The sequence below is a fragment of the Quercus suber genome, unplaced genomic scaffold (assembly GCF_002906115.3).
Source record: "Quercus suber isolate HL8 unplaced genomic scaffold, Cork oak 2.0 scaffold_23, whole genome shotgun sequence".
Lineage (NCBI taxonomy): Eukaryota > Viridiplantae > Streptophyta > Magnoliopsida > Fagales > Fagaceae > Quercus > Quercus suber.
Genome location: NW_027069488.1, coordinates 2,256,116 through 2,283,203, shown reverse-complemented (window position 1 = coordinate 2,283,203; position 27,088 = coordinate 2,256,116). Strand labels below are relative to the sequence as shown.

The following is a 27,088-nucleotide window of genomic DNA, read 5'->3' as shown; positions in this document are numbered from 1 at the left end:
ACCCAAGCCCACTTTTGCCATAAGGTATAAAAGTACTGTACAAGGACATCACCGAAAAAACTATGAGAAAACAAATTTCCACTTGCATTGCTTTCGGTTATTTCAATTTTTAACTGAAAATGTGGTTAAACTAACAACTAAGTGCCTTCCTAATCGAAGTAATTAAGCATAATTTTTTTTCCCTTTAAATGTCACTGAAATTTAACTACATCTTGTTTTCATGGTAAACTATACTCATGCACAATTTTTAGGAATGATTGCTAAAATAAATTGAAGAAGATCAAAGGAGATTCAGGTTCTTACCGATGTTTGGTAGCATGTACCAATTACGAGCTGCAAAAAAAAAAAAAAAATGAAAGTTGAAATTACCTTTTCTAACTAAATGTGAATTACTAATTAGGGAAACAAGTGACCTGAATAATTTGAGAAGACTAGGCTTAATAAGACTAATAAAAATTAAAAATTAAAAAAAAAAAAAAAAAATCCTTCTCACTGGGCCATGCTTAACATGAGATATAAATAAACAACCGTAGAAACTTGTTGACTTCATATATTAATCAATCCTTACTTAAGGCTAATTACAATTCTACTTGGAGTACTGCAAGTAAAAATAAAAAAAAATTAATAATTCTACTTGGATAACTTATTTTTTGCCAACTTATTTTACTATTCAGCTTATTTTTGCTACTATTTATGGGTCTCACTGCACTTTTTGGTATTATTCATGAGTCTCATTGTACTATTTCAACTAACTTTTACCTTTATCTACAATACTTTCAGCAAAAAAATTTCAATTTTAGTAAAATAAACAGATCTCAAACAAACCCTTAATGTATGGTTTAGAATTTAGACTACTATTTCTTCAACCAAAAAAAAAAATATATATATATATATATATATATATATATTAGCCTACTATATTAAGGGAAATGAGAGGAAATTTTTAATCAAGAGAACTGGTTTTCTCTTGTTTGGTTGTTGTTTTCTGTTTTCAAACACCCACAAAAAAAAAATTGAGGAATAATTCTCGGAAATGGTTTTCTATAGCTTTTTTACCCTGAAAACCTTTTGGAGATACATTTCTATTCTACAAGTTTTTCCTTCTTTTTTCTCCCCCAAATAGAGCATCACAACCAGGAAAAGGCAAACCCAGAAACCTAAGTTGTTGACAGCGTCAACAACGGGCCCAAGACCACACAACGTCGACCCACAAAGCAAGCCCACCCCCATCAAGGAAGCCACAGACCTATAACAATCTAATTAAGTCGTGCACACAAAACCTAGACCAGTCCAAATTTTGTGTAAATCTTAAGAAAAATTCGATTATCTTAATTTTCATTTTCTTAAGCCTAAAAGATCAACCAATTGCCCAAGTACACAATCAGGCACAATTACTCAATGCAATTCTATGTCATTTTTCATTCTGTATTATCTTTATCCTTCAAACAACTGTTTTGAGATAGAAGACTCACCGATATGGAAATAAAATTGATATGAATGTCGCGCTCCTGCTTCAAAAAGAAAAAAATAACATCAATGTTTGGAACTTTAAAATTAATTTAACTAGTCGTTATAACGAAACTACAATAAATACTGGATAAATATTCCCTAGCATGTCTATTACATTGGAATGGATGGAAAATGCACCAAGAAGCTTTCTTCTAACTGAGAAATTCAATAATTTATACTTTTCATTTTCCCAAACCTAAAAGATTTAGATCAACCAATTGTCCAAGTACATGGTTATTCTTATTCCATAATTTATTTGTGTCATCATCGTATCAGGCACAATTACTTGCGCAATTCTATTTCATTTTGTGATAGAAACCTCACCTGAGAAAAGAACATGTAGACTTACAATCCACCCTGCAGTTTTGACAAAGAAAAGAATAACATCAGTGTTTGGAACTTTAAAATTAATTTAGACATTATATACGCCGAAACTACCCTAGCATGTCTTTTCCATTGGAATGCATGGGGTAAGCATCAAGGAGCTTTCTTCTTTAGAAATTCGATAATTTTTACTTTCATTTCCTCAAGCCCAAAAGATTGTGATCATCCAATTGCCCAAATAAATAAGTTATTCCTCACGTACAATTACTCGTGCAATTCTATATCATTATCGATTCTATATTATCCTTCAAACTACTTTTTTGAGATAGAAACCTCACCCCAGAGGAAATCAAGTAGTCTTTCACCCAATCCTACATTTTTGACAAAGAAAAGAATAACATCAGCATTTGGAACCTTAAAATTAAATCAAGTAAATTTCAATAACATCACCAAGAAGTTTCTTCTTATAGAAGTTCAATATTGAACCAATACATACATGGTTAGTGGGATCAGAAATGCAAGACTCGGGTGGAAAAGAAAGAAATATGCAAGAGGAAAATAATGGTCAATATGTAAGGTATTTAATTAGAGAATGGAAAGTGTTATGCCCTTTCTCGTTTTTTATTTACCCACCTATTCTGTAGCATTGAACACGGTTCAAGTCATTGCGGTAGCAAGAATTCCCTCTTCCACAATTACGGTCACAAATAGCTTGAATCCATGAAAGCTCAAGACCATATACCAATTCATTGTGGACTTCTGTACAGGAAATATTTGGATTATCATTTCTTGGCCGAAACGTCAGAACCATCTGCTCTAATCTGCACGAATCCTCCACATCCTTCGCCCTTATTCTATCACCAATTATTGTAACATATTTATACCTCTTGGAATGAGAAATTGAAGAGTTGGAAGAATACTCTCCATTTTCATTGCAAGTAGAAGTATCCAAATAGAATGGAGTATTCACTGGTTTTTCACAGCTCATGAAAACCACACTCCTGGAGTAGGAGTAAGGGTTACGCATGTCATACGGCAGAGCGGGCTGTTGAAAACTGAAATTATATAGATATAAAGAATAACTCGGAGTGGAGAAGTAATTGTCCTCCTGTATACCTGAATCCACCACCCGGATTGTGAAGTTATTGTAATTGATTTCCTGTACGTAGTGTTTTCCTTCAAATAAGTATAGCACCGTATGATTGTTCTCACACGACAGTTCATACGTTGGGTCACCGCAGGCTTGTGGATCGCTCTTTAATCGAAACGGACAGCTGATGTTCCGGATATTTCCGCAGGAAGAAGGGGCACACTGATGAATATTATTATGAGTACTGCAAGTATTATGGACTAATACAAAAACAATAAGGGCAGTGAGCCCTGCAGTGAAGGGTAATTGTTTCCCCATTTATGAGAGAGTGAAAATTTTCATCTGCTACAACTAAACTTGACAATGACAAAGATGACTTATATTTCTGGTCTTTCAGAGTATCATCAATAAAATAGTAGTAAAATAAAATTGAGGAAAGTAATTAAAGAGAGAAAAAAAAGAGTGTTCAATTTCAATGAGGAACAGGATCCCTAACACCAACACCGACAAGAAGTTATCAACGCAGGCACATACGTCTTGATTTTGAAATTTACAAGTTAATAAATTTAAACACGTCCGTATGCACATACGTCATGATTTTGAAAGTTTTTATTTTTTATTTGAAAGTTCGTTAAATTAAACACTCTACCAAGCAAGCACATGCATGCGTCTTGATTTCGAAGTTACCAGTTAAATTAAAAAGAGAGATGCTCAATTAAAAATGGAGGTTAGGTACCGAGAGAGAATATAGAAGTTTTGGGAGATTTGTAAATTGTAAAAATGCTGATTAATTAATTAGATTGCAGAAGATTCTGCTTATATGTACCAAAATACACAGAGCGGTAAATTAGGAAGACTTAACTAACTTCCCACTAACTACGGAACAAATCATAGAATGAGATATGTCAGCTAAAACAACTAACCTCTAAATTAATAAATAAAACATAAACACACTGTCTATACAAAACTTATACTATACGATTGTAGTTCTGCATCTCTTGTATTAGCAACTTCATCTTCTGCAACTCCCAGCTCTATTCAATTTAACACAACTGTCCAAAGCTTCATAACTCAAGTGGAATATTTACTTGTTAGAAATATTAGCCCAATACTCAGGGCCCAAACCCAATTTTACTTGGTGTAACGTGGGTTGTCATGTTGAACAACGTTCTTTTTTTCTTTTCTTTTTTTTCTTTTATGCTTCTAGTCACACTATTTTATAACCTCCAATTTATTTAACATGATATCAGAGCATTTTTAACATGTGACAATGGGGATGGTTAAGATAGCTAAAGTTTTGATACCTATTTGCAATGTGAGTAACCAAATGATAGTGGGTTTATGACAAATAGAAAAGACAATTACACAAGAAACACAAAGATTTATAGAAGTGATACAAATGAAACTCCCATAAAACCCAAATCCTAAATACAACTAATTAAGGTCAAATGTATTGTGTTTTAGCAAAATTCGTAACCAAAACCTTGTTTCAAATGTAATTGAGTTATAAATTTTAGTGTCAATATTAAAGCGTTTGAAGATATACATTGAAAACACAATAAACTACTCATAATTTGAAGTTTCTATTGCCTCAAGTCCAACTTCAATTCCGATTGACTGATTGAGGCTTGTGCAAACTGTCTTTCTAGTCTGTGGCCTATGATCATGACTAGAGGAGGTTGTATATCATGTTTCCGAAACCTAATAGATTTTCTCTGACTAGAGATCGGAGGATCCATGCACTAGGTTCCCAAAATATATTTAAATTTTAAAGACATACTAGGTCATTATAAACATAAGGGAACAATCTATGAAGAGGACAACTATGTGCCAAGGGTCTATATCAAACATCATCTCCGAAACTAAATTGAAGATCAAGAAGTGTTCTCAATGAAGTTCTCGAACAAGACTAAGATGTTATTGTGGTAAATTAGACACAGATTGAATATCCATGCATCGTTGAAGAGATTCACAAGATAGAAGAGTCCAACCGAGTTGGAGTTACATATAATCAAGAGAGAAAATTGTATTGCATGCAGCAATACTAGGATTATGATATTTTGTATTGTAAACTTCCATTTTAGTCTTAGTGAATTCTTCAATTTTGTGGTAAGCAATAAGCTACATACCACCCGTAAGGTTTTTCCAGTTAAGGGTTTTATCTCCATAACTATATTGCATGTGTCCAATTTATTTTCCGTTGCATTTTATTTTTGTGACATAGTTGCAAGCATCAAATGTTAAATTAGACCTTTGCATTACTAGAATAATTAATTAACTTGAGCAATTCAAAATCAACCCAATCTAAATTTTCCAACTTACACATCCAAGGAGCTCTTTCAAACAAAAATAGAGAAAGCCACATTGAGTAAGCCGAAACACAATTATATGTATAACCGATGAAAGTCCGCTAGGCATGAGTAATCCAAAGTCAGCAAACTAAATCCTATAATCGCTACGATTCAATCAATTATATGTTGAACAATACAACCACCTTGGCTTAAATTTGTCAAGTTGTAATAATAATATTATTATTATTATTAAATTGTTGTAATGTTCCTCTCAAAAAAAGTTGTTTTGATGTTGGGAGGGCCAAAATTTTAATCAAACTTCATTTTATTTTTTATTGGAAGTTCTGTTTTAAACTTTATTTTATCTTAGATATATTTTATGATTTATTTTTTACACTCCATTTGTTTTGATGGAAAACATTGTGTAAAGATAGTTTTTCGTGTTTTCCAATATTTGGTAGCATTAGAAAAAATGAGTTAAAGTAAAACTATTTTTGGTCAACATAAAAAGTATGATTTATTTTTAGAGATTGTTTTCCTCTAATTTTTTTTTTTTTTTTTTATTTTATTTTTGTGACATAGTTGCAAGCATCAAATGTTAAATTAGACCTTTGCATTACTAGAATAATTAATTAACTTGAGCAATTCAAAATCAACCCAATCTAAATTTTCCAACTTACACATCCAAGGAGCTCTTTCAAACAAAAATAGAGAAAGCCACATTGAGTAAGCCGAAACACAATTATATGTATAACCGATGAAAGTCCGCTAGGCATGAGTAATCCAAAGTCAGCAAACTAAATCCTATAATCGCTACGATTCAATCAATTATATGTTGAACAATACAACCACCTTGGCTTAAATTTGTCAAGTTGTAATAATAATATTATTATTATTATTAAATTGTTGTAATGTTCCTCTCAAAAAAAGTTGTTTTGATGTTGGGAGGGCCAAAATTTTAATCAAACTTCATTTTATTTTTTATTGGAAGTTCTGTTTTAAACTTTATTTTATCTTAGATATATTTTATGATTTATTTTTTACACTCCATTTGTTTTGATGGAAAACATTGTGTAAAGATAGTTTTTCGTGTTTTCCAATATTTGGTAGCATTAGAAAAAATGAGTTAAAGTAAAACTATTTTTGGTCAACATAAAAAGTATGATTTATTTTTAGAGATTGTTTTCCTCTAATTTTTTTTTTTTTTTTTTTGGAAAACAACTCTATCTCACAGTAAACTAAATAAGAGAAATTAAAAGATTGTTTTCCAACTCATTTAAGATTATTACTAAACATAGGAAAATAAGATAGTTTTATAGAAAACATTTTTTGGAAAATGACTCATTTTCTAGAAAACATTATTGTCGAAACAAACAAAGCGTAAAAGATAATGCACTTAACTCTCATACATTTTAGATTTATATTGTTACATGAACAATTAACAGTATTCTTCATTTTTTTTTCTCAAAATTTTACCTTTATTTTTGCAATTTAAACATGTTATATTGAATGATGTTCTCTTAAAATTTATATATTTTTATAATGAATAAATAATTTTAAGAGGATAGAAAGGAGTGGTATTCATAAATAAGTTTAGTGAATAAAAAATCAATAATACAATTACAACACTCTTTCACACACACTTGACCACAATTAGAGGTAGAGCTAAGAAACTTTTCTAGGAGGGGCCAAGCTAAATATAAAAATTTACAAAATTATTATGTAAAAGAATATATATTATTATATAAGTTAACTTTAATTCAATAAAGTTGTGTTCTAGACTTCTAGCCTTCTAGGTTCTTTCATGGTACTGAAAGAGCTAAGAAACTTTTCCAGGAGGGGCCAAGCTAAATATAAAAATTTACAAAATTATTATGTAAAAAAATATATATTATTATATAAGTTAACTTTAATTCAATAAAATTGTGTTCCAGACTTCTAGGTTCTTTCATGGTACTGAAACTACTTATAATTGATGATCTTGGACTAAATTTTATAGCAGCCTATTTGTTTTACACACAATCAAACAATCACTCGAAAACTCATTCCCATGTTGATTGTCCTAATTTAGTATAATGGTGACGAAAAATATTTTCTCACTAAATTTTGTCACCAAATATACATATTGTTGTAGTGATATATAACAATTTCATAATTTAATTACTTAAACTTCCGTCGAATAAACAAACAGAAAGTAACCATTGTTGTCAAATTAAATATAAAATAAAATATTCAGTCAAAAAAATATAACATAAAATATTAGAATAGTTGCTATATGGTTGTCAAAATTGCGATCCGAATCGTAAAATCGCACGATTTTACGATCCCACCTCACTAAAAAGTTTATAATCGTAGCAGGATCGTAAAAATGGTAGGATCATATGTAGAATCGTGTAGGATCGTATGAGATCGTATGGGATCGTATAGGATCGTATGGGATCCTACCATTTGGCTTGATTTTTTTTTTTTTTTTTTTAAGTGGGATTCATTTGGGTAAGATAATCCACCTAAACCCACAAGCCCAATGAGTTATCAGAAGCCCAATAATAAATTGAAGTCCCAAATTTACCCCTATGTCAACATGAATCTCAAAAAACCTATAGTACTTAAATTTAACGTTTTGGATGTTGATACTAGGAAGGATATAGATGATGAAATGAGATATAACAATGACAGTGATTAGATTAAAAGAACCTTAGAATGGGAATTCTCTTTTGGATTTCATATTTGTAATTGGCTAATTTACCTTAGATTGAGAATTCTATTTTGGATTACATATTGTAAATTTGTAGTTAGCTAGTTTTTATATGCTAACTAGCCTAACTTATTTTGGATTTGGAACTTAGAATTTGGAAAACCTTTTCCATATGTGTAGATAATATTTTGGTACTTAGTTGCTAATTAAACATGTACTGAACTTTTTAGATACATTATGTCAAAAGTTAAATTTTTTTTGTTTCGTTAGAATGACATAAAAACGATGTAGTGCATGCAAATTACATTTTATGATGCAATTTTTTTTTAAATGGATGGATTCATATTTTAAGTGATTATATAACATACAAAATCACTATCAATAGGTTTTTGCTTAAAATCTAAAAATAGGTAAGATCTTACGATCCACGATCCGATCTTACGATCCACGATCCTATCTACCTCTCACGATCCTACATAGGATCTTGATTTTGACAACTTAATCAAATTAAACATTGTAGACGAAGTGGCGTCATCTACAAGAAGTAACAAACTATTAAATAGGGTGAGATTGCACCAGTCATTACCTATGATACAGGCTGTGAATCTAGACTAGTCTATATATATATATATATATATATATATATATATGTATATATAACCTACTAGTCTATATATATATATATATATATATATGGCCTTATGAAGTCCCCCAGAAGTAGCCCACAGTTGACCCCTGAATAAGAGGAAACTTCGGCAAATTTCATGGCCAAAGCCATGAAATTTCACCCTCGTCTCCTAGGAAAAAAGGGCTAGTGAAAAAAATAAGTTGGTTTAGAAATCTTGGTGATTGAGAGCTTTCCAGACCACGGATATGGATATTTCCCAAGGAAATAAGGTTTTCTCTTCCTTCCTATTGTTTATGCTTTTCATCGTAGACCTTGGAGAAGGCCACAATAGGTGTGGACACCATGGCCCAGACATCCGATTTCCTTTCAGACTCAAAGACAGGCAGCCAGACCAGCAGTGTGGCTATCCTGGCTTTGATCTCTACTGCTCTGATGAACATGAAACGGTGCTCGAGCTGCCTACTTCAGTAAAAGTCTTTGTTAAACGCATTGATTACCAATCTCAGTTAATTCAAGTTACTAACTCAGATAATTGCTTTCCGCTGAAAATCCGGGGACTCAATTTATCTTCCTCGCCTTTCCAGTTCAAAACAGAAAATTTTCTTGAAGACTATGCCCTTTTCAATTGTACGTCTGAAACAGATATACCTTACCCTCGGATCAATTGTCTTAGTAGCTTTTCAACCTCAGTTTATGCTTTTCTTTCGGATAATTACATCGACGAATTCCCCATAATATCATGTACAAAGATGTATAGCGTTTCATCAGTTCCATCTGATATATGGGACTTCACTTTTCTTGAATTGACATGGTCCGAACCAAAGTGCAGAGACTGTGAAGTGAAAGGCGAGAAATGTAGATTTAAGAATAATAGCACTGATTTCAACATTGAGTGCTTCAACCCCTACGGAAACAAAGGTATTGTATTCTACCCAATTTCCACTTTTATTATCACCACAAGTTCTTCACGTTTAAAGCCTACATGTATTGATTTGATCAAGTTTAGTGATTTATAAATGCTCTGCAACTGTAATTTCCTGTATCCATCCATTTGAGTGTTGTTTTTCCAACCAAAAGAACAATATTTCAGAACTAGGGTAGTGTCTCGAAGAAAATTATAATGCACTCAAGGATTATAATGACGTGATATTCCCTCCTTCACATTAATGTAAGATTTACCCTGAATTTAAGATTTACCATGAATTTAATTAATAAAGCATGCTACTATGTTAGAAGATAAAGTACCAGCTATGTTAGAAGATAAAGTACCAGTTATACTCCCAAAGTAGTACTAACTACTAAATGATTATTTGTGTCTCAAAAGAACTGTAATAGGCTGATAGCTAGCCATTTGTTGGAACCAAACCTAGGGGTACCAACATAAATTTACCTAAAAGGATTAGCTTAAGTGTGGTAATTGACTAATTGAGGGAAAACTGAAGCTATGCACATAAGATCTGTTAGAAGGTTAAGCAGGGACACAAGCTCTGAATGCAAAATAACCTTGCTAATAGTAATAAAATTTTACGCAATTATCTTTTGTTTTCTAATAGGTATAATTAGAAGCTGATTATGTTAAAATCTTTTACAGGTAGATTAACAAAAATAGTGGCTACAGGTGAGTTGTCTATTGGCCATTTGTAAGATATATTGTATATATTTTTAGTTTTCTTGACTCACGAATTAATGTTTAACATGTAGTTTCCATCCTGGGGCCATTTCTTTTGGCACTAGCGGTCTATGCATTCTACCATGTCTATCGCTATGACAAAACAGAAAAGGAAAATCAAGCAAGGATTGAAAAGTTTTTGGAGGATTACAAAGCTCTCAAGCCCACAAGGTACTCATATGCCGATATTAAAAGGATTACAAATCAATTATCAGAGAAATTAGGTCAAGGAGCCTATGGAACAGTGTTCAAAGGAAAGCTTTCTAGAGAAATCCATGTTGCCGTGAAGATCCTGAACATTTTCAAGGGAGATGGGGAAGAATTCATAAATGAAGTGGGAACAATGGGTAAAATTCACCATGTTAATGTGGTTCGCTTGGTTGGTTTTTGTGCTGATGGATTTAGAAGAGCTCTAGTTTATGACTTCTTACCAAATGATTCACTAGATAAGTTCATTTCCCCAGTAGATTCTAACAGTTTCCTTGGTTGGGAAAAACTACATGACATTGCTCTTGGCATAGCAAAAGGAATTGAATATCTTCACCAAGGATGTGATCAGCAAATTCTCCATTTTGATATTAAACCTCATAATATTTTGCTAGACCAAAATTTCAATCCAAAAATTTCTGATTTTGGTCTAGCCAAGTTGTGTGCAAAGGATCAGAGTGCAGTGTCCATGACCACAGCTAGGGGGACCATGGGTTACATTGCGCCCGAAGTGTTCTCTAGGAACTTTGGGAAAGTGTCTTACAAATCAGATATTTATAGTTTTGGAATAGTGTTGCTTGAAATGGTTGGAGGGAGGAAAAATTTTGATGTAAACGTGGAGACCACTAGCCAAATATATTTCCCAGATCGGATCTATAATCTATTAGAGCAAAAGGAAGACCTACGAGTCTATGTTGAGGATAGTGAAGATGCTAAACTTGCAAAAAAATTAGCAATTGTGGGACTTTGGTGCATCCAGTGGCACCCAACAGATCGTCCTTCTATGAAAAGTGTGGTTCAAATGTTGGAGGGAAAAGGAGATAAATTAACCATGCCTCCTAATCCCTTTGCCTCTACAAGCTCAAGAAGAGTTAATGAAAGTATGCCTACAAGGCATCTAATTCAAGAGTTAGAAGTCATCCCAGAATCAAACTAAATATGGATATATAGGTTTTTTTTTTTTTTTTTATAGGATCAGACTAAATGTTTAAATGATAATATAGGTTGCAATTATGTTGTACTTGAAGATTGAAATTATTAATATTGTGGTTATTGTAGGGATAGGTTTTTTGTATCAAGTATGAGCAAGGCAATGTATCTTTTAATTTCTTGTTGAGGTAGGCAAAAATTTAAGGTTTAAATTTTTATGTTTATTTTTAGAATTTCACTTTTTTTTTTAAATAAAGCTTCATTCCTTATTTTGGAAAGTTTTTAAGAGTAGTCAAAATTGAGCCCTTATATGGTATGGTATAAATTAAGATTTGTTTAAGAAATTTTTTTTGGTGAAATTTCCTATTTTTTAGCCTAATTGGGTGCTTAACACGAATGAAGTTTCCTAGTTGCACTAGGACTTCCTTAGAGCTTTCCAATATAACTTAGGAGTAATGTTGCGGGTATTACAAGTTTTACTGCATTGAGCTTATATATTGATGTGTCACCAATTACAAAGAAACAATTCAAATATTTATTTACAAGGTGGTTTAAGTCCATCAATCATATTCATTGATGTAGAGGGAAATGATAAAGTCAAATTAGAATATGCTAGTTGGGGTTGAAGTCCATCAATCATATTCAACAACCTAATCTTTTTTATATATATATATATTCAATGATAGTTGGGGTTGACGGAATTTAAACCTTATATGTCTCTATTAATAACATTAGAATATGCTAGTTGAGCTACAAAGTTGGGCAATCCAAGTCAAATAATACAATTGTTCACTAATCTTATCATCACAACAAAATAACTACGCAAAAAAAAAAAAAAACAAAAAAACAAAAAAACAAAAAACAAAACAAAACAAAACAAAAAAATACACGTAAAGCATAAAAAAAAAAAACAAAAAAACAAAAAAACAAAAAACAAAACAAAACAAAACAAAAAAATACACGTAAAGCATCTAATGTTATCAATCTCATCAGCTGGGCATGTGCAAGTAAAATATAAATAAATTTGGATCACCTACAAAAGATAACATATTATTTAAAGCTTTAAAAATAAAACATAACATATTAGGTAAAGAAAAATAAAAGTAAGTAATTATTATGAATTGCACTTTAATCTACTTAATATTAGTTGTAGATCTAACAACAAAAATATTCATACTTAAGAATTGCACCATAAGTTAGTGAATAATTTCTTCACTATTTCACTTACAATATAAAATTTTAATATTATTTTAGTATACAATAAAATTGGGTCAATTAAGAACTAAAATTTTATATCTATGACTATTCTCTTGACTTAAATATTACCTTCAAACCCATGGAACTAGGTTCGAGTGCAAATCAAAAGATAATATCAATACTAAATAAGATATTTATCTCAAAGTGAAAATAAACAAAAGAAAAAGGCCCAAAAAAAAGTTTCTTGTGTTAAAAAGGGGGTCGAAGGAAGGGAGCTCGATCACTGATTAGTGCAAATATTTATTTTGATCGTCAAGGTAAGAAACTTGGACCCCCCACCGCCACTAGTCTATTGCTGTAATTTTTTATTTAGAGAATTTCAACCTATTGTTATAATTGTGAATAATATCCTTTCAGCTGTAAATTTTTTTGAGGATATATCTTTCTCTTTTGTTAAAAGAGAGGTCAATTCTTCGACCCGTCTCTTAGCCCTTTGGGCTGCCTTTTGGCATAGATCTAGGCCTATTCCCCTCTCTTGGCCTCCTACCATTAATGTAGCTTAAGCTTTGGAAAGAGATGGATCGGGGCCAGTTCTGACTTTTGCTTGTAGTTGGTTGGGTTTGGCCTTCTTTGAAATAAGAAGAGATTATTCAGCCAAAAAAGGTCAACACATAAATGTGGTTTCGGACTGAACATCTTTTGGGCCGGGTTCTGGCCCAAGGATTTCTCCTGGGGTCTATTGGGCTTGGGCTTGGGCCTCAAGAGCCCCACTTTACTCCCTCCAGCGTTGCTTTGTTCAATTGTTTGCCAATTGAAAGAATCTACTATTGTTTTTACGAGTCCCAACTAGCTTATGGCATTGGCCAATGAGCTCTATGATCTTGTATTGGCAATTATTACTTAGTTTTAGGACTTTTTTATAGTCTTTTAAATGAAACATATAGCTTATGTCATGGATGTTGTTGTACGTAGATGGGGCACAATGATAATTCTCCATAACAGTTTCATGTTCTTGGTGACAAGCATCATATATTTATAATGGCTGAGAGTCTTGTAAGGAAAGGCATTACTCTTGCCACACACAGAGATCACATTCCAACAAGCTTAGTGCTACAAAAAAGAAAACATATAGGAGAAATGGAATGCATCTTATGTGGAGCAGAGGAAAGACATGGCCCATCAAATTCCTTGAAATAAACTTTTAATGCATCTCAAGTTGGATTAAATTGGTTATCCAGCCAAAAGATAGCCTGAGAAATCCAAAAAAAGAGGCGGTGAATATCACCATATTCATAGTAATCTGTTGTGGCACTACTTGGATGATAAGGAAAAAGATGTTGAGACAAAAATTAGAAAAGAGAAGAAATAGACTTTACATTTAGTATGTGTTTGGATACCGCTTATTTTGCTGAAAACTGAAAATTTATTACTGAAAACAATAAAAAAATAATTTCTAGGTTACTATTCACTACTGAAAACACTGTAACTTTGCCTTAATGCACTGTTCATGTAAGAAGCGCTGGTCAAAAAAAAAAAAAAAAGCAAAATCGCAGATGTGCAAACGTGATCCAAACGGACACTTAGGTGGAGTTTGGAATTTGGATAGCGTTTTTGAGCTTGCGTTGCGCATTTGCGTTGTTTTTCTATGAGTCACATGCACTGTTCACAGGACCTGCAAGTACAGAATTCAGCAAATATAACTTTAAAACTGGGTTCCACGACACTATTTACACATTTAAAAATTATTTTACTACGGTATTTTCAGTTTTCAGCAAGAAGCGGTATCCAAACAAACCTTTAATCTCCTCTTTAACCTACTAATCCATGTGGACACCCTATGGGTAACAAGTCAAGTAAAACCCGACTTGATTTCTAACAAAATTAAAATTAATTTACTATGTAGAAGTCTTGATAAAGGAGTGTTTGGAAAAAGTCGTTTACACACCTTATAATCACATTCTTAAAAGAAGTCTTGATAAAAGAGTGTTTGGAAAAAGTCATTTACACACCTTATAATCACATTCTTAAATAAAATGAGCATAAACAAAAATTTTGTAAGATTCAATTATAAAATAGGAAAGGATCATTCCAAAAATAAAGTTACCATCCAAATGTTAAAAATTATTTAATCTATTTTTGTCTTTTGAGCTTTAGTCATTTGGAGACTATTATCAATTTTATCATAAAAAGCTTACGAAATCATGTGTAAATTAACACATTGGTTCATGAAACCCATATAATAAAATTAAAACTATCTCTATAACAATTTTAACTTTTGTTTTCCATCATAAAACAAACAATTTATTGTCAAATTTTATACTCACACAAACAAACTATTGATTGCCCAACCCCCCAATATGAAGCAAATGCAAACCCAACCAACCTCGGGCAAAAAGCATCTGAATGGGCCAGGTTGCAGAAAATTTATAAAATTACAATCAAGCGCTTAAGCGCAATATCAGGTTTGAAAGTGCAAGCCGAATCACCTAGCCCCACATACCAAGATCATTAAGGCAAAACTTACTAATTATCAGTGCATCTGAGTCCATTTGGGTAGGCTAGACTTGATTAAAGAAGCAAAAAAAGGACACAGAGTGCGTTTTGGGACAGAATTCTAGACGTGACTCAAGAACTGAGAGTTGTTTGCCTAAATCATGCCAATTATATAAAAGACCATCAAAATCGAACCCTAATAGAAATATAATGATGTTTATAAGCTTGGACCGGTAGTGATTGTTTTTGTCTTTGATATTTTTTTTTTGGTTTAAAGGGGAATGCATTAAACTAGAAAGAAAACAGCATCTCAGGACAAAGCCTGTTCAAATACAAACCACTAAGATCAAAATCTAATAAACTAGTGATGCCCACAAGCAGACTATCAAAGATAACAAAATCAACAGCTTGACAGCCACCCTTATGAGCTAAAGCATCCGCACATCTATTAGCCTCACAATAACAATGCTTAAATCACGTCCGGGGAATCTGGGAAGCCAGGCACCTGCAGTCATCTATAAGGGAAGATACAAATAAGTTAGAATAGTTCGGGTTACTCAAAGCATCCACAATAGACTTAGTGTCTATCTCAACTTCAACGGCTGGGAAGTTACGGCTAAGACAAAGACTCAAGCCATCACGGAGGGCCCAAAGCTAGGCAAGGAAACATGTAGTCACTCCCACTTTGCGAGCAAAACCCACTATCCAATTCTCATGCTCATCACGGATCAAACCCCCTCCTCCTGCAATACACGGATTACCGAGTGAAGAGCCATCAGTATTTAATTTTACCCAACCCAAATCTGGTCTTGTCTAGCAAACAGGTCTTAGGACACGAATGGAAGCCTCTCTGGTAGGGGCAGCGCAGAAAGTATACTCCAACGCATTCCGAATGATTTCTTTTGCGAGCTGAGGATTTGGCCTTTGGTTCTTAAATACAACCCGATTCTTATGCTTCCAAATTATCCAAATAACAAAGAGAAAAATTGTGCTCCAAGGGATATAATGTTAACCGAAAACCTGATGCTTGGTACCATTCTCTTCTAGCCAATCAATGATGTTGCTGGTAAAGAATTGGTTATCAGGACCATTTACGCCCAATTGGGACCAAAAAGGCTTCACCACTTCACAATCTCGGAGTGCATGTAAGATGGATTCGCTACCTGAGTGGCAGAGGGGGCACCCAAGCTCAATCACGATCCCTCTCCTAGCCAGGCACTCCCTCACCCCAATGCTATTATGAAGACATAACCACAAAAACGTTTGGATCCTAGGGAGTATCTTCACATGCCAGATCCATTTACCCCCCAAAGGTGAAAGGCCTTACCTGATTAATAGCTATCTTGTACGCTAACCAGAGAGAAAACATACCATGCTTCGAGTCCTATCAACCCAATTTATCACACCCTCGAGATGCCACAACAAATGGAGTGGCCTCTAGCTCAAGTTTTATTGAATCCGAGAGCTCAAATGAGATTGCAGACCAGTCCCACCCATTTGCTGAGACCACATTCCTAACCTTTAGATCAACACTTTCACATGGAATAGGACCTTGAATGACCTGCCTCAAAGGGCCAAACTTTGTCCAATTATCGTCCCAAAAGCTAAGACTACTCTCTCTGCTGATTGTCCATCTCACCCCCTTTTGGAATACTACTAAACCCTCCTTCATGGCTGACCAAATTCTAGAGCAAGGAAGCTTATCTCTGTTTCTAGAACTTACTCTCTGAGTATTGCAGTACTTCCCCTTAAGCACTTTAACCTAAAGGGAGTCACCTTCAGACTGAAATCTCCAATTGAGCTTAGCTAGGAGATCCAAATATCTACCCTTGTCGATTGAATCCCCAATCCACCCTCCTTCTTTGGTTGAGTAACTTTCTCCCATCCCATCCAGTGCACTTTCCTTGTCGTGTCCAATGAACCCCACAAGAAGTTTCTGTTAACTCTATCAATCCCAACAATGATTTTACCAGGGAGTTGATTACACTGCATGACATAATTGGGGATGGTTGAAGAAACATGCTTAATAAGAACAGCTCTGCCGGCTAAGGACAACAGATTTGCTTTCCAACCTGAAAGCTTTTGCTATACTCAGTCCAGAATAAAATTGAAATCCTGAGCCGATGACCTCGGGTGTTTTAAAGGAATACCAAGATACTTTCCAAGGTTGGGTGTGGACTGAAACCCCAAAATATCATAGAGAGACTCCCTGGCTTCTCCTTCGACATTTGGAGAAAAATATACCCTTGACTTTGCCCCATTCACTAATTGCTCGGATTTACTACAAAAATCATGGAGCACCTCTCTGATCACCAAACAGTTTGCTTGGTTAGCTTTAGTGAAAATGACCAAATCATCCGCAAAAAAGAGGTGTGAGAAAGCCAACCCACTCTTGGATGCCCACACTAGTTTCCATCTTTTCTTGCTACATTCCTCTTCAATAAGCTGCCCTAGGAAGTCCATACAAAGGATAAAAATGTATTGAGATAACGGGCCACCTTGCCTGAGGCCTCTAGAGGGATGAATAGGATCCAAGGTCCCCCCCCATTTACCAAGATCGAGTTGGAAACTGTTGAGATACAACTCATAACCAGTTTTATAAGACTCTGAGGGAGATTAATTCTGTTAAGCATAAATCTGATGAAACTCCACTTGAGCTTATCATATGCTTTTTCCAGATCAATTTTAATTGCCATGAAACCAATCTTACCCCTCTTCCTACTGATAATGTGAATAAGCTCTTGGGAAATTATAGCATTATTTGTGCCCCTTCTCCCTGGTACAAATGCGATTTGAAGCAGCGAGATGAGATTGCCAAGAAGGGGCCTCAATCTGGCAACCAAAATTTTTGAGACTATCTTGTATATCGTATTGCACAGGATTATTGGGTGATAGTTGCTGAGAGTTTCTGGCCGAAGGATCTTGGGAATAAGAATAATGAGGGTCCTGTTAACTTCCTCAAGAACTTCCATATTAGAAAAAATCTTCATAATTTCCTCCTTCACTAAAGTACCCACAATGAGCCAAAAACATTGAAAGAAACCTGCATGAAGCCCATTTGGGCCAGGGGCTTTGAAAGCTTTGAGGGACCAGAGCTCATTCTTTATCTCTTCTTCAGACACAACCTTATCAATACTATCTTGATCCTCATCAAAAAGACGTGCTTGCCAGGGCGAAGCAGCGGGAATCTCAAGGGCCGAACAGCTAAGAAAGGATGTATAGAGCTCCGAGAATCCATTCCTAATAACTTCCTTGATTACCATCTCATCATGCACCCATTCCCCTTCTTTAGACATGATTGATGTGATGGAATTTCTCTTTCTTCTCACTAGTATAGACACATAATAAAATACAGTATTCCAGTCATCAAAAATCATCCAGTTTACCCTAGACTTTAAAGCTCATAACTCTTCCTCCTGACTAAGAACACAATTCAGATCCTCCTGGAGCTTCCTTTCCAAATCTACTAAGGAATCCAATCGTCTGATGGCTAAGGCCCTTTGAATGTCGTCCAACCTAGCCATTATCCTCCTTTTCTTATCAAAAATATTACCAAAGTGAGACTTATTCCACTCCGAAGCATCTCAGGTAAACGACTTGATAGCTTCCTGAAGGTGGGGTGAATTGGTCCAAGCTTTCTGAACCACTCGAGGGAAGGAGGGGTCCGATAGCCAGAAGCTTTGAAACTTGGAAAGCTGGTTCTGTTTGGCCCAAACAACAGGAGTAGTTTAGAGCAGGACGGGGCAATGATCGGAATGACATCTGGTAAGGTGGGAGACTCTGGCTTCAGGGTATAAGGTACACCACTCTGGATTCACAAAGAATCTATCAATTCTCTCTTGAATGAGAACATGAGTGTCCCTTCAGTTGGTCCAGGTAAACCTTGATCCCGAGAATCCCAAATCAATCATATTACACTTGTCCAAGCAATCTTTGAGGATGAGGGATCTACTAATGCTGACAAGTCTGCCACCTAGCTTATCAGCACTAACAATAGGCTCATTAAAATCCCCTGCAATAATCTAGGGCATTCTATGCAAATTTGTAGCGTTCATCAAATTATTCTATAGAATAGATCTCTCAGCAAATCTAGGACTAGCATAAATTGCCGAAAATAACCAGGAGAGGTTAGAAGTTCGTACCTTCACAATAACGTGGATTTCCTACTCTGTTTTGGGCAGGGGAGCAACTTCCACTTTGTCTGAGTTCCATAAAAGCCATAACCCCCCCAGCAAGTCCAATCGTATCTGTGTGGATTGCACCATCGAAGGGTAAACGGTCTATAATATCCTTAGCTCTCTCCCTTCAAAGTCGAGTCTCCATGATCACAAAGATAGCCGGATCGTGCACTCAAGTCAACTCCCTAACATGGCTCTAAAAATTGAGCTTCAGAACGCCCCTGTTATTCCAGATAATGATATTCATCACACGGTTATGGAGAGGGGAGGGGTACTTATCAAAAGAGGGAAGGCACTTCACCTCCTCCTTCAAGTTCCATCCCGACTTCCATAGCATCTCCAATGACTAACCTCTCCCCGGCATGAGGGTTAACCAGTACTTGAGTACTCCCATCAGACAGTGGAGGTTGAACTCCACCATGGGTTGAAGCACTTGCACCAGCTTGGTAGTGTGCCTATTACTCCTGAAGCAAGTTGCAATCCGCATGATCTCCAACATCATCCTCTCCACGAGGCTCTCGAAATGGTTCGCCTTGCACAATACCGGAATTGGTGTGCTCTAAGGAATGGACTCCCACACCGTCGCTCCTTCATTGAGCTTCGCACAAAATTCCAACACAACTACCTTCGGGATCTCTATGATCATTCCCTCGAGATTCATGGCCCACCTCATCCCTTGCTAGAGTTATGAATTGAAACTCTAAATCCCACCTCTGGTTAACTCCATAAGAGAGCTTTGAAGTGGACACTAAGAAGGATTATTTCTGATTGTTAAGCAAACTCACGGCTTTGTTGACCAGAGGTATTGGTGCCTTATTGCATGCAATACCTTTTTTGCCCTTAACAGATGGACTATGGGCCAAGGATGAAGATAATCCATTACTAAATTGGCCTATGTTCCTTAACTCAGCTTGAAGAACTTCTTCAGTAGCCAGGCCCACTTGCTTTGGTCCATTCTCATGTTCACTGGCTTTAGGGGTATGGGACTGATAAGAAGAGGAGGCCTCATTTGGCTTTCTTTTGCCATCTGTCACATTACTATTCTTGGGCCCCACACTCAAAAAAGCATTGCCACCACTTGCTCTAAGATATCCGAACCCATTAGCGTTTGACATACTCCTTACAGCTCTATTTCCTTGTCGTTTTTTTATTACCACCACCCACGAACCATAAGTGTCCTTTTGGTTAGGAGACGTTGGCTCCAACCTTTCCCTGGGGTCCACCCGATCACACTCTTCATGTGTGCTGCCCACTAAGCCCTCTTCTTTGTCACTTCCATCCTTACCCAGCTAAGAGCTACTTCGGATAATGTACGGACAAGAATCCTTCCGGTGGCCGATCCATCCACATGAGAAGCAAAGTTTGTGGATGCCTTCATAGTTAACTGCTTGATGAATACCTCCAATGAGAACGGTGGTGACAAGAGGCTTTCCTATATCCACCTGTGCGCAAAGACTAGCGAAACAGCCCCTCGCTTCAATTGCCGTGTAAGTATCAATCCTGAAAATCTTTCCCACAGAATTGCCAATCTGTTTAAGGACCTCCATTTCATAGTACTCAATGGAAAGCTCGTTGAGCCTAATCCACACAACAATGGATGAAACATTAGTGGACGAAGGTTTAAAGTTTGGCTTCCTTGGTCGTATTGAGAGAAAATTGTCTCCCACGAACCACGGACCTCTTCTTAAAACCATGTCATGGTCTTCCTTACAACTAAAACGAGTTAGACAAAACTCCTTCCCTAGGTCAGTAACATCCATCCTACTCGTGGGTTTCTAAAGAGCATTAAGCTTGGACTGAATGAAGTTGAACCCCACTGAACGGCCATAAACTTTAACGATAAGTGAGCTCGCCCATACCGTTCTGATACGATGCTTGACCTCTTTCGAGAGCTTAACTACAGCAAAACCTTCCCTGGGATCCTCAATCTCATCGTCTGACTCAATGTCTGCATCCATTTTTCCATCAAAGAAAAAAGTTTGGTTATAAGCCCCTGGGATCTCCCTGAGGAGCTTATCTTTGAAAGATTGCGCCTCAGAGAGGCTTGAGTTTTTGGGTTGACCATTGAAATGGTAACCTCCTTCTTGGCTAGGGGAGAAGCCTGCATGGCTTACATCCTTCACTTTCTTGTTGCTACGTTTAAGCTCGGCTTCCTCCCCTCTAGAGAGCACACGATTTTTTGTATGGACCATGTTAGCTTTACCACTTACCAAGATTCTTTTTATGTTTTTGTCTTTGATATGCTCGCATGTGTATGTGCATAAATTGGGTAATGGCTTACTGGCTTATAGGGTATTTGAATATAAAATAAGGTCAATTGTGATATCTTGGATTTATGGGCAAGTTGAGGTTTAACAATAATTCAAAAAATACAAGAAATTAAGGCCAACAATTGCATTTTTGAATTTAAAAAAGAAAGACAACGTAGTTAATAAATGTATGCGTATTAGTCTTTTTTAGTCTTGTAAATTTTTTTTTTTTAGGTAATTGATGTTGATTATCAACATAAAGTTTACATTACACGTGCACATATTAATCGAAATAAGTTTCAATTTGGATTTAGATAAATTAGATAACAAATAAAAACCAGATTAAAGTTGACCAATTTAGATCAAAACTAAACAATTTATATGGTTCACCAAATTAACCTTAAATTTGATGTCCAATTTTCTATTTGTGTTGGCCCTAAACAAGTTCCATTTCTAGCTAGTCTCTCTCTCTTTTTTCCTTTTTCTTTTTGTTCTTTTTCTTTTTTTTTTCTTTTTTCCTTTTTTTTTTTTTTTTTTTGGTCTCAAGAAAAAGGTTTATAGAAAATTAACAAAACAAAGTGATACAAAAAACCAAGAGCACCCTTAGCCTTGCAAGGAATAGCTCTAGATTCAAATGGACAAAGTTTCCTCCAAACATTTTTAGAGGAATATCTTGCAATTCATTATATAAGGTTTGTAAAACTATCCACATATATTATTTGAAAAAAATACATAACTTATCAAATAGATCATGTACAAAAAATACACAAAAATGATTTTATCAATCATCACGTAATAGGTTGAAGAAATATTCCTCCAAAACCGGTTTATAAATAAACTTTTTCTCATTTAAAAAATAGTTAGAAACTTAGAATTACGAGGAAGAGTCATTGCAATTACAGCTATGCCAACAGACTGTAAAATTATTATGGATAGGGAAAAATCCCAAATCTCTCTCACTAGTTAGTTGATTTCCCGCTAGGGGATCTTGCATGGCCATTGCATGTTGTTTCTAGTCTTCTTACTATGGAATTGAGTTTTATACAATCAGTATTAGGAGTAGATAACATAAGGTGTTAAAAAAATCCAACCCCCATGAGCCATAGTGCTAGATATTCGAAAGGCAACCAAATTAAAAGCTATGATTGCAATATGTAAAGCATTGAGAATACTTGATATATGAAGTATTTCAAAGCTTTAATTGCTCCAAAATTCGGAGTATATATATAATACTTCATCAACACTTCACTTGAAATATGAACTTTTCCAGGCACATATTCATCACGGTCATGCATATGAACTTTGGTCTTGCTCCACTTGTTTGTCACCAAATCAAACCCAGATAGATTTTCAAAGTGAATGTCGTACTTATACAACTTCTTGTAAACAGCAACAGGTTGTCCCTTTGGCCAAAGGGTTAGTCCTTCATTGGTTTTAAACTTGTTTACTCTCCGACTTTTGGTATCCACATCAAAGATTTGGAGATACAAGGATAACCATAACATGTTCCCACTACATGCAATACTTGGTCTAAGACCCTCCATAGCTGCTGAGAATAAATCACGATTCTGAGAACTGGGACGGTTTGGGGGTTCAGGTAGTGACTGCCATGTATTTAAGGTCGGTTTGTAAGCCATAGCCCAAGGTTTGTTTTCTTTGTGACCACCCAAGCAATAAAGCTTGCCACACAGAAAGAAGGCTTGTGGTTCCAGTACACTATTAGGCATTTGAGGAAGAAGGTCCCATTTAGATTCATTCGGTGGCAAACTACTAAGGTTAACACGAACCACTTCATTGTTGTGGGCATCAATATGGTATAAAGTTTTGGAACTCAAAATAGAACGGGACCATTATGAAGCTGCAGTGGCTGTGGGTTTGAGTTTTACAGCACCTTTTTTTGAGAAACCAGACTGGACATTTATTGAAACAAAGGAAAGAAAGATTTAAAAAACATCTGAAAGAACTAAGGGAGCTATATCCCCTGGACAGTCTTCTAACCAGACCTGTAAATCTAACCCAATGCTAGCCCATTTAGCCAAAGCATCGGCTACTTTATTACAAGTGCGATTTGTAAGATAAATTTAGAGTTGTGGAATAAAATAAACATACCTTCAGCCATAATTGTTTGAGTGTGTAGAGAAAAAGAAGACTCACTAGATAATAGTGTATCTATAAAAAGTGTCTTCTAGTGACTAGAATCTAGTCTATGGCATTTACCTTACATATATTCTTTTGATGGAAACAGGCTATATATATAGACTAAACTAGAGACCCTTTTAAATTAAGATTTGTTTCATAACCCTCCTTCCATCAAAGAGTTTAAAACTTGTAACTTTAAGGTGTTTATTAACCAAAGGGATTATACCAATTGAGAGTTACTTAAAAATTGTTATTCACCATAACGTCTTTCACAAATAAAATTCTTAAGACATGAGTTTTCAATTTGTCATTTAAATGTGGGCCACAAAGTTTTCTTAAAATCTTACACAATTGACATAACAAAAATCAAACTGAGACAAATGAGATGCTTGTTCAAGGATGTCACCAATGATGACCATACATGGACTGGTCTGCCGAACAGGTTTTTGTAGCTTGAATCACCACAGCTGCGTCACCTTCAAAGATTCCCTCCTGAAGACCAATCTCAATTGCAAACTGGATTGCACGTCTACATGCCAGAGCTTCCACTTCCGCTAAAGACTGAGGGAGAGGTATATGCATTGAAAGTGCCCCAATGACAGCACCTTTGTTGTCGCAAATAATAACACCCAGCCCAGCCGAGTTGCTGCTCTAGAAAACTGCACCATCAAAGTTGGCTTTGTACTGAAACTGCTCCAATGGACACCAGTGAAGATCGGATGGAACCTGGACAGCAACTGGGACATCATGTTGTGAATTTAAGAGATCCTGCAGCATTCCAGCAACTATGGAGAGGATTTGGTTCAAGGGCCAAGTCGAATGCTCAAGGCGAATAGCATTCCTTCGATTCGACTTGAGCATGAAAATTAATGTTAGTGTATAAAATTCTGTCGTCATCTTGAATTTTACGTGCTAATGTATAAAATCAACATTTATACTTTATCGTTCTTGCCCCAAAACAAAACAGGAAACAAAACAAAAATGAAAAAACCAACATTCATACTTTCTCATGAATTCGAGTTAACCCAACCAATAAATTTTTTGTGGAACTTGGGTCTAAATCTCACCAACACTAAAAACTAATTTGTATTTAGGCTTCATAATAAACAACAATCATCATAAAATGCACTATAAATTCTATCGTATTTGTAAAAAAAAATTACCTTTCCAAACTTTATGCATTATAAATTCTATCCTATAGACCAAAAATCAGACAAACATCAGGCAGAATTTTTTGTTCAACAAATTTTTAAAATACTTGATTTCGCTTAACTATTTTTTATTTTGCTAAACCGAAATTCTCTAGACTTGCACAGTAACAGCCTTCATTTGACTTCATTCTTGATTACACCAAATGGAATTAGAAACAATTGCATTAAAACTTTTTGTCATTACAAGTAAACTTTTGTAGAAATTACAACCAAATTTGTTATGGAATTAGCAATGCCAAAAATACATTACACTCTTCCATGTAAATCAACCAACTGACACATCACCTCGTTTGCATTTAAAATTGAGCTGATTCACTTTTGTCTCCTACATCCCCTAGTGATGATAAGAAAGGCTTAGAAGGCATTTGTAAGCATTCAACTTCTCCTACAAGTATTTCTACAACTTTTGTTCATTGAACAACCATCACTAGGCTTTATTTGTATACACCATAATGCGACTATAATAATCTTATTAACTGTTTACTTCTCCTCCTCTGTGGCACCTTCCATTATTATGTCATTTCCTTTGCTAACTTGTTCATAGACCCAAGTTGGGAAGTAAATTTGGCTTGAATGATCTACTAATGCATTAAAGTTCTTTCTTCTGCTAGCCATTTCCAACAATAACATGCCAAAACTATAAACATCAGCTTTATAAAAGATGCCTTCCAATGTTTTTATAGAACAACTCTGGAGCAATATAACCTAGTGTTCCTCTTGCAGCAGTCAGACACTGCTATCATTTGCAGAATAAAGTTTCGCAAGCCCAAAATCAGAAACTTTTGGGGCGAAGTTCTCGTCAAGAAGAATGTTATGGGGCTTGATATCGAAATGCAAAATTTGCATGTCACATCCTCAATGTAGATATTCAATCCCACGAGTCACTCCAAGAGAAATCTCGTATATTTTCTCAATACTTAAGGGGATTCTTCCTTCTAGTGAAAAAATGTATTTGTCAAGAGAACCATTTGGCATGAATTCATATATAAGGGCACGCTTTGGTCCCTTGGCACAGAAGCCAATGAGATGCACCACATTCATGTGGTGAATCCTTCCAATTGTTGCAACTTCGCTAATAAAATCTTGCCCATTAACCTTAATAGCTACAAGACGGCCACTTTGAAGCTTCCCTTTATATACAAAGTCATAGCCTCCTTCTTCCAACTTGTCCTTAAAACCTTTGGTCATCTTCCTAATTTCTGAGTAAGAATACGTAATTGGCATGAAGTTATTTTGGCTTTGCAGAAATTCTTCAACAGCGTCATTTGTTGATAAATGCCTGCTACGCCACTTATATATCAAAAGGGCAACCACCCATGGAGTCCCCAAGACCATTTTTGCTGTAACGTATAATAATACTGTACAGGGACATCACCGAAAAACTATGAGAAAACAAATTTCTTGTTGCACTACTTTCAGCTATTTTAATTTTTAGTTGAAAATATGGCTGAACTAACAACCAAGAGCCTTCCTAATCCAAGTAATTAAGCACAATAAATGTTTTTTCCATTTAAATGTCACTAAAATTTAATTACATCTTGTTTTCATGGTAAACTATTCTCAAGCACAATCTTAAGGAATGATCTGCTAAAAAAAAGTTGAAGAATATCAAAGGAGATTCAGGTTCTTACCGATGTTTAGTAGTAAGTATAAATAATATGCTGCAACCAAAAAGAAAAGTGGAAATTACATTTTGCTAATTAAAGATAAATTACTAATTAGGGAAACAAGTGCCCCAAAAAAGTTGAAAAGTCTAGGCATAATAAGAAACCTCTAAGGTGTTAACAGTGGCAAGCACGGGCCCAAGACCAAACAACGTCGACCCACGAAGCAAACCCAACCCATCAAGAAAGCCACAGACCCACAACAATCTAATTAACTCGTGCCCACAAAACCTAGACCAGTCCAAATTTTGTGTAGATCTTAAGAAATTCAATTATCTTACTTTTCATTTTCTTAAGCCTAAAAGATCAACCGATTGCCCAAGTACATGGTTATTCATCTACTAGTGTCATCTTCACCTCAGGCCAATTACTCAATGCAATTCTCTGACATTTTTCATTCTGTATTATCTTTACCCTTCTTGCAACTTTTTTGAGATAGAAAACTCACCTATGCGGGAATGAATTAATTTTGTCATTATACAAAAACTACAACAAATATTTATTAGCATGTATAGTACATTGGAACGAATGGAGAATGCACCAAAAAGCTATCTTCTAATTAAGAAATTCAATAATTTTTACTATTCATTTCCTCAAACGTAAACGATTGAGAT

At 35.2% G+C, this 27,088-nt stretch overlaps 4 protein-coding genes and 1 pseudogene across 4 annotated transcripts; 1 reads left to right on the top strand and 4 right to left on the bottom strand.

Annotated features, from left to right (window-relative positions):
* Positions 1-2,458: 2,458 nt before the first annotated feature.
* Positions 2,459-3,241, bottom strand: LOC111985843 (uncharacterized). The gene has a single exon (XM_065765979.1). The coding sequence runs from the start codon at positions 3,239-3,241 to the stop codon at positions 2,459-2,461; it is 783 nt and encodes a 260-aa protein (XP_065622051.1).
* Positions 3,242-8,781: 5,540 nt separating this feature from the next.
* On the top strand, positions 8,782-11,515 carry LOC111985841 (rust resistance kinase Lr10). Its single transcript, XM_024017499.2, has 2 exons — positions 8,782-9,455; positions 10,239-11,515. Exons 1-2 carry the CDS (start codon positions 8,783-8,785, stop codon positions 11,348-11,350), a joined length of 1,785 nt encoding a protein of 594 aa, XP_023873267.1. The 5' UTR covers position 8,782; the 3' UTR covers positions 11,351-11,515.
* A 4,905-nt stretch (positions 11,516-16,420) lies between these two features.
* Positions 16,421-18,329, bottom strand: LOC111985840 (uncharacterized). The gene is made up of 5 exons (XM_065765977.1): positions 17,744-18,329; positions 17,586-17,639; positions 17,184-17,483; positions 16,861-17,105; positions 16,421-16,594 (listed from the first exon to the last, which is right to left on the bottom strand). The coding sequence occupies exons 1-5, from the start codon at positions 18,327-18,329 to the stop codon at positions 16,421-16,423; spliced, it is 1,359 nt and encodes a 452-aa protein (XP_065622049.1).
* Positions 18,330-20,500: 2,171 nt separating this feature from the next.
* LOC111985839 (uncharacterized protein At4g02000) lies at positions 20,501-20,971 on the bottom strand. Its single transcript, XM_024017497.1, has one exon. It carries the CDS (start codon positions 20,969-20,971, stop codon positions 20,501-20,503), a length of 471 nt encoding a protein of 156 aa, XP_023873265.1.
* A 2,909-nt stretch (positions 20,972-23,880) lies between these two features.
* Positions 23,881-26,950, bottom strand: LOC136064334 (rust resistance kinase Lr10-like; annotated as a pseudogene).
* Between the last annotated feature and the right edge of the window lie 138 nt (positions 26,951-27,088).